Genomic DNA, 7,500 nt, shown 5'->3' with positions numbered 1-7,500 from the left:
AATAGAAGTTCCCCACAAATGATGAATAAGCTACATGTAAATAAACTTTTGAATGCACATATCCAACTCCAAGACTTTTTCCCTTCAGTTGGAAGCTATTGTCATATTTCTGACCAATAACCAGACCCACCTCAATTCTTAAAAACCTTTGGCCAAAGTTACTATCCATAAATTTCCCTTAGAATTTCCACATTTTTTTTTTTACTGATTTTCTTATCAAAAACTGAGAACTCCTTCAGTCTGTGAATATGAAAATTCTAGATCTAATAAATAAAAATCCAAAAAGACAGTCCCCTAGGAGTATATTAGCAAGAATATATCAGAAAAGCATCTACTAAGAATATCAAATATAATCTAACAATTTGCTTAATAAAATCAAATAGCCAGTAAAATAACCAATACAACAGAAGGTCCTGATACTATCAACAAATAAAATCCAGTCATCCAACCTCACCTCAAGCTGCCTGTTGATGTTAGACTTATCAACCAAGCAGTGAAGAACATTCAGAACAGAGTGAACATTCCATATCTTAGGAGATTCCTTTAACATTTCAATTTCAGATTCGCTCTTCTTGCCAAGCTTGGAACGGAACTGGGAGAATGACTGGAACTGGTAAATGAACTCATCAATGATTTCCCAGAGCCACTGATTAGGCAATTCTAGAGGCACTGGGGTCTCTGCACCTGTTGGAGAAAAAGATAATTAACAATAATAATAATCAATGCAGATGCGCATATTGTAGCCGCCGGCATCATCAGCATGACAGCGCAACCATGTATCATCCTCTCCAAAATGCCTGGGTCAGCTCAGGTAAATCTTTCCATTTGAACTGCAATCCGATAACGCCATAGGCATGGTACCCTGTGTTAATGTATTTATATAATATGCCTTAACCCTTGTAATGACAAAGGTATAGAGTGGGGCGCACCTCACAAAGGTGTCCATCAGTGGGGTGCAGGGTAGTTAAAGAGTTAACACTGACCTGAGAAGACGTTCGTAAAGACTGATCTGGAGACTTGTTAAAGACCTTGACTGTTCCCGCTGTGTGTACATATTAAACATATCCATGGGTAGTTGCACATATCATGTGCACACCTATATCACTGTACACTTTATATATTGTAATATAGAAGCATATTGGGAAAACAATGTAAAATATAGCTTTTCTGTGGTTGTATTTGTATAAGCACTGGTTACAATATTATGACATAACATAAATCTAATTGTAACAGCAATTATGAATACTATAATATTGATTACAGGTTTGATCACATTCCATTAAATAGTGAAGCAGTGGTATCAGTCACCTTAAACTACCACAATTAACTAAGCGTATGAAACAGCGCTTACACTTATGCATCACTGACTAACTTTTTAAAAATCTTGCCAAAGTCTACTAAAGATATAAAGTTAAAACATCTTTAGTTTCCAAAGCATCAAGTATCAAACTCTTTCATTCTATAACAGAAGGCAAAAATAATATAAGGAAGAGGTAGATGTTGAACAGCAAAGCTCTGAAACAAACAATATAGGCTTTTTAAACTATAAAATATAATCATAAATAAATTTATGAAACACATCAACTTACTGAGAATGTAATTGAAGAGATTGCAGTAGTTATAGTATGACTCAAACCGCTGTGGGATGGTAGGGCCTCCTGGCACTCGAGCATAAATGTGCCGATAATATAACTCTCGGTAGAGGATAAGGAAAATGTCATCCCGGCCTTCTTGCTCAACCAGCTTGTTGCCATACAGGTCCTCAACATCTGGCCATGACTGTGTCTTGTAGTATTCCTCAGTCAAGCGGTTAAAGCTGTGGGTACAAGCAGTTAATGAAAGATTGGATTATGTTCAAAATTATATATCTATGCAGAATATGCTATCTAAAAAAAGGGGATATACTTACAAAACTAACACTAGAGAAAATCTAAAGACATTGTCATAAGAAAAGAAAAAAGTACACATGATATATTAGATACTATGTGGAGACATGGCAATCAGGTAGGGGTCTGTGGGTGGAGCCCAAAGCTTGGGAAATATGACAATTGAGTATTGTATTTTGCCTCTTGGCTCATAAAGCATCATTTGTGGATTTTGTCTCAGTGGGTGTGGTCACTTCATAAAAAAAACTTACTCAACGTAAAGAGGTGGGATGTCGTAGACATTGCCATCCCTTATCGCATCTCTGAAGTAAGTAATGTATTTCTTGACCTCTTCAGGTATGGAGTAGGTCGGGTAGTGGCCTCGTTCCCCATACTCCTCTAACCTGTCGGCATACTGGTAGTTCTCAGCTGCCTCAAGGGGATAACTTTCGTACTGAAATGAAAACCATTATAAATACAGTATAATACAGCAAATGATCAGATAGAAAGTTTTCTGAATATTATAAGTCTATCCCAGTTCTATAATGGAGTATCACACATTAGCTGGCCAAAATAACAAAGTTTTATTATTTCTTTCCTTGCAGGGTGTTTTATCCTGAATTTTCCTATATTCTTCATGCAATCTTCCCAGTTATATAAAAATACCAACTTTGGTCACACCACTTAATCACTTTACAAAATGCGGATTCCCAATGTAATAAATACCACAACATTTTTTTACATGATAATAGATGCTACATGTAATCTTACAAGCTAATGTATGTGAAATTTATGAATATAAAAGAGAAAGAGGACAATTTAGAATGTCACCGAAACAACAATTTTCTGATGTGCCTTATACAATTTAGGGATGCATGCACTGATTTGATTGATCATGTTCCTCACAAATATCAAGTTCTCTCGAGTTAAGCCTACCCCCTTGACCTTAATGATCTTGGGAGACCTCTGGGCTATAAGCTTTTCATATAAGTAATTGAGAGCGACATGCAGAGATAGACGGAAATGGACACTGCCACCTTATAGAGCACTAGAAATGGAGTAAGAAACAACATAGGTACAGCTGCTGCAGCCTCATATTCACTGCTAAATGACAAAAATAACCCCTATATATCACAACCAGAATTCTTAATGTCTGTTTTCTGGCACAAAGTACTAATAAATGGGGGTACAGGGGGGCTTGCCCCCCTATCTAGGGAATAAATAGAAGGTAGGAAAGGATAGGTTGGGTTTTAGGGTTTGCATGATACCCTGGTTTTGGGACTTAGTCTCTAGAGGGTGCACTGCTTTTGGTTACAATCACCAAGCTTTTTGTTTTTTGGGTGGGGGAGCATAATATGTTAAATGCATTTCATATGAGGTCAGAAATCAAGACAAAACAAACGAAAATCAATGAAAAGGCACATGAGGATGTTAGCAGTAAAGCTAACAATCCTCTGTTTCTAAGAAACAGTTAACCATTGGACTCTGTTATAATATTATAAAGGTAAAGCCAAGTAAAACAAAAAGGTTTAGGGAAAAGGTAAAAGGAAAAATTGAAGTAAAAAGTTAAAGGTATAAAAGGTAAGCAACAGTAAGTGGACAGCCAGAAATACAGCAGATCGCTAGCAATGCTCTAACCCCCTAATATCCACTGCTCCTACAGCTGCTGCCAAAAGCATAATGTTTGCCTTTTCATTTTCTTAATTTTCGACCTAGTATGAAATTCATTTAACACAAATTCATAATCCCAAACTCAATTAATAAAAACAAAAAATATATAACATAAGTAACTAAACATCACTGGAAAGGCGGGGTTAGGCATAATGAAAACTCATTTTCAATGGGAAAAAGGTACAAAATTAATCAAAGCACTAGAAAAGCGTAAGGCACAGCAGAATTTATTCCATATGCAGTTCATTATTTGGATAATGGTGAAGGAATGCAATAAAATGGTTATTTTCTCAATTATGACAATCAGGACTTCCCAGACAATATTTGAACCATCAGATTTATTCTTTTGTGATGAGAACGAATCTGATGATTATTAACATCACAATCACTGCCAACAATCTTGATTTGTTAAGTGCCAATCGCAGGGGAGGGCATGAAGTACATCAGAGAAATTACTAGGTAAAACAGGCTGAATTAAGAAAAAAAGAACAAATGCATAAAACCAGCACAAAAAATGTTTACAATCGGTTAACAGCTATGAAACTCTATGGGCATTTCTATCTATTGTCTGAATGGCTTAGTTTCTTGTAACTTTTTTTTAGCATTTGGGGCACTTGATGGGCTCACGGATCAAGCAGTGATAGTTACTAACATCTATTTCTTCGGCATAGGCGCTATATTCTTTTTGAAATGACTCGGAATCAACACAACACTGAAAACGAAACATTTCTCACCAGCCTTTTGTTGGGGAATGGGGAATCAAGCCTCTTTAAAGGCCCAGTGGTGAAAATGCGCATGTGGAAATGTTTTTGTATGAACAGCATAATTATCAAAACATGTCAATGAAGTTTAGTAAAAATAAAGGAATGCATAAAATACAGTCAATATAGAGAACAAGGTAGTGGCTTACTTTCAAAACAATTTTTATATTTATCTTCCACGAACTCCACCAATTTCAACAATTCTTGGAGTTGCTTCTTGTGCAAATAATTCAATGAGGATATCTAAGTAACGTTTCCATTGACAATCTTGATTTGTAAGTTCCAATAGCAGGGGAGGGCATGGAGTATATCATGGAAATTATGGGGTAAAAACGATTTAAATAAGAAAAACAAACAAGAATGCGTAAAATTAGCACAAAAAACAAAATCTTTATGGTATGGCCACACTAAGTTAGGGGAAATTGAAGATATTCTTGTAGGGGACAAAAAGTAATAGTGGTTAGTACAAGAAGTAATCTGCAGACATGAATAAAAAATAAAGGAAATAAAAAATAAAGGAAAAAACGCCACAAATAAAGGAAAAAGGTCACGGAAAGCATCGCTCACAGCCTACGTCCATTTGGTGCTCTAGCGGCTATCTCCACTCATTCAGTGCAAAAGATCAAGTTGCTGTGCATCTCCCACACCGTCTTCTGTCCTACTATTTTGATCCTCAATTTTGGCTACCACATTAATATCTTTAATCGCCAAACTACTCAAACAATACAGCTGACACTTAACATACACGCAAATTTCTGGCTACACCAGTAACCTGCCTCATTCTTCTCCATGACAATGACCGATATGTCATTTGTGTTATGGTGGTGTGCAATTTTCTGAACTGTTTCAGCTCTATTTTGCCATGCATACCGAGGTGAAGAGTATGTTTCCCAGGGGTGGTTGGGGGTGGAGCGGCGCCCAATCACAGCAACTTGGACCGTAGAGTGAATTTTGTGTTGGTTACTGTGTGCACTTGCGCTTTCTTATACTCAAATACAGTGGCATAATTGGACACTCGCATTTTGGAAAAGTCGCAATTCTTAGATTTTAGAAAATGTAAATTTTGGCTCACATTTCCGAAGTCACATTTCTTTGATCCACGTAAATAGGAAGTTTGGCTCTCATTTCCAAAAAGTCACATTTCATTGCATTCATAATCAACTTGCGTCATTTACTGACACTGAAATCAAGCTGAGCCCATTCTTTACCCATCCCCCCAAAAAAAACGGTTACCTAAGTGTCCCCCATGACTGTTGAGTGGTATTGGGGACTTAGTGTCTGGTGTGTGTGTCTGTACCGTAAAGATTTACAAAAAAAAAAAAAAAATTAAATCGGATAATGAAACTCCATGTACATGTCCACCATCTTTGGTGGGCATGTCCTGAAAGGAGGGTTAATTTGGGGCTCTGCCCTCAACACCCCCCGGGGCACATTTTCTTCACCTCCATATGTCTGGCAAGATAAGAGCTACATCCATATTGTAAAAGATAAATCAAATACTTTTATATATCATAACATCAAAATGTCCAACTTTCCTTCACTTCTTTCATTCAGTTGGTCAGTCTACTTTGTGGATCACTTTGCTTCTAATAACTTTTTTAGGAATTTGGGGCATGTGGTAGGCTCAGATATCAAACTGTAACAGTTATTGTCTACCTCTCCTCCGTTACAACTGTATAGTCTTAAGAATAACCCAGAATCAATGCAACACCGAAAACAAGACATTTTTCACCAGCCTTCTGCCTTCAAATGGCCGGTAATCCTCCTGTCAAAACTCGCAGCCAGAAATGCACATATATGCATGCACACAGATATTCAGTGAGATTCTCATAAAAAAATGTAAAATAAATCTTAAAACAGGTAAATGAGGTATAACAATATTATTAAAGGCTGTTAAAAGCATAATGTGGAACAGTGGACACTGATAATTAACAAAGTATCATTTTGACAATCGCTTAGTAATACATGAACTACTTTGCACATCCCAGTAATGAGTTCTGCTGTCAGTTCAATGTTTACTCTCAACACGTAAATCTGATGAATACTCGGCTAAAATTGGGCTCTCACTTCAGTTCATTTACGTATACCACCTCTGAGAAGCATTTGCACAACTATTGCTATGGAAGAAAATTGTCTTGGTTTGTATCATTCTATCACTTCATAAAGGTTTTATTACCCAACTCCACTAATACCTCGTACTGCACATTATCCCCAGAAAGATCAGAAATAAACTACCAGCTGCCGGTCAAATAAGTAAATAATTTTCTATATACCATTCACAAAAAAGCCTAACATAAAGGCAACTAAAATACTTTAAAAATCACAATTTATGCGACACAGAAGCTTCAAAATAATAAATACTAAAGATGTGAATATAAGTTTTATTAAAACACCGGGGAAAATACCGCCTGAGAGGAAACCTCAGTCACGTCTTTTATAACAGAGTTTCATTTACATTTGCACTCAGAATACCCTTCGAGTGACTAGAAAACCTGTAACTTACATTCTTAAAGTGTCATTTCTTACCTCGTCCACAAACTCGTTGTACATTTTGGCGAGTTTTTACCCCAAATATTGGGATACTCAGGTTGTCCCAAAATGCGGTGTTGACGTCCCAGGAAGGAGGAACGATACCGCGCGATGATTGGCCGAGGGATCTAGAACCCAACCAAAGCCTCTCTCTGATTGGTGGAAAGCACTCGGTGAAACAAATGAAGTACTGCATCCGCATTTCAGTGTGATTTCACCAGCGGAGTGTAGGAATCACGTGTTATTACTGAGTGTGTTAGTGAGAGTGAGTGAGTGAGTGAGTGAGTGAGTGAGTGAGTGAGTGAGTGAGTGAGTGAGTGAGTGAGTGAGTGAGTGAGTGAGTGAGTGAGTGAGTGAGTGCGTGCGTGCGTGCGTGCGTTTGTGTGTGTGAGAGAGAAAAGAGGTGATTGAGTAAATGAATGAGAGAGCACGCGCGTGTGTGTGCGTGTGAGGGAAAGAGAGAGAGATAAAGAGTGAATGAATCCGTGAGTTTGTGCGTGTGTGAGAGAGAGAAGAGATGAGTGAATGTGAGAAAGAGAAAAGAGGCGAGTGAGTGAATAAATGGAATCGCGCGTGTGCATGCCTGCGTGAGAGAGAGAGAGAGAGAATGAATGAGCGGGTGTAAGAGCCCAAATTTTGGGTCCTACAAGAGTTGGTAGATGGCGAGCTTAGGG

General features: G+C 37.6%; 1 protein-coding gene across 1 annotated transcript in view; it reads right to left on the bottom strand.

The window, feature by feature from the left end:
• Positions 1-7,213, bottom strand: part of eIF3l (eukaryotic translation initiation factor 3 subunit l) — a 17,623-nt gene extending 10,410 nt beyond the window's left edge. The window contains exons 1-4 of the mRNA XM_027363383.2: positions 6,824-7,213; positions 2,138-2,319; positions 1,590-1,816; positions 455-684 (exon numbers count right to left, since the gene is read on the bottom strand). Of these exons, the coding sequence (XP_027219184.1) occupies positions 455-684; positions 1,590-1,816; positions 2,138-2,319; positions 6,824-6,847 (663 nt within the window). The 5' untranslated portion in view covers positions 6,848-7,213. The remainder of the gene's footprint in view (positions 1-454; positions 685-1,589; positions 1,817-2,137; positions 2,320-6,823) is intronic.
• Positions 7,214-7,500: the final 287 nt, after the last annotated feature.

This window comes from Penaeus vannamei, chromosome 43 (genome assembly GCF_042767895.1).
Source record: "Penaeus vannamei isolate JL-2024 chromosome 43, ASM4276789v1, whole genome shotgun sequence".
Taxonomy (NCBI): Eukaryota; Metazoa; Arthropoda; class Malacostraca; order Decapoda; family Penaeidae; genus Penaeus; species Penaeus vannamei.
The sequence above is the reverse complement of the archived record's forward strand: the minus strand, read 5'-3'. Positions and strand labels throughout refer to the sequence as shown.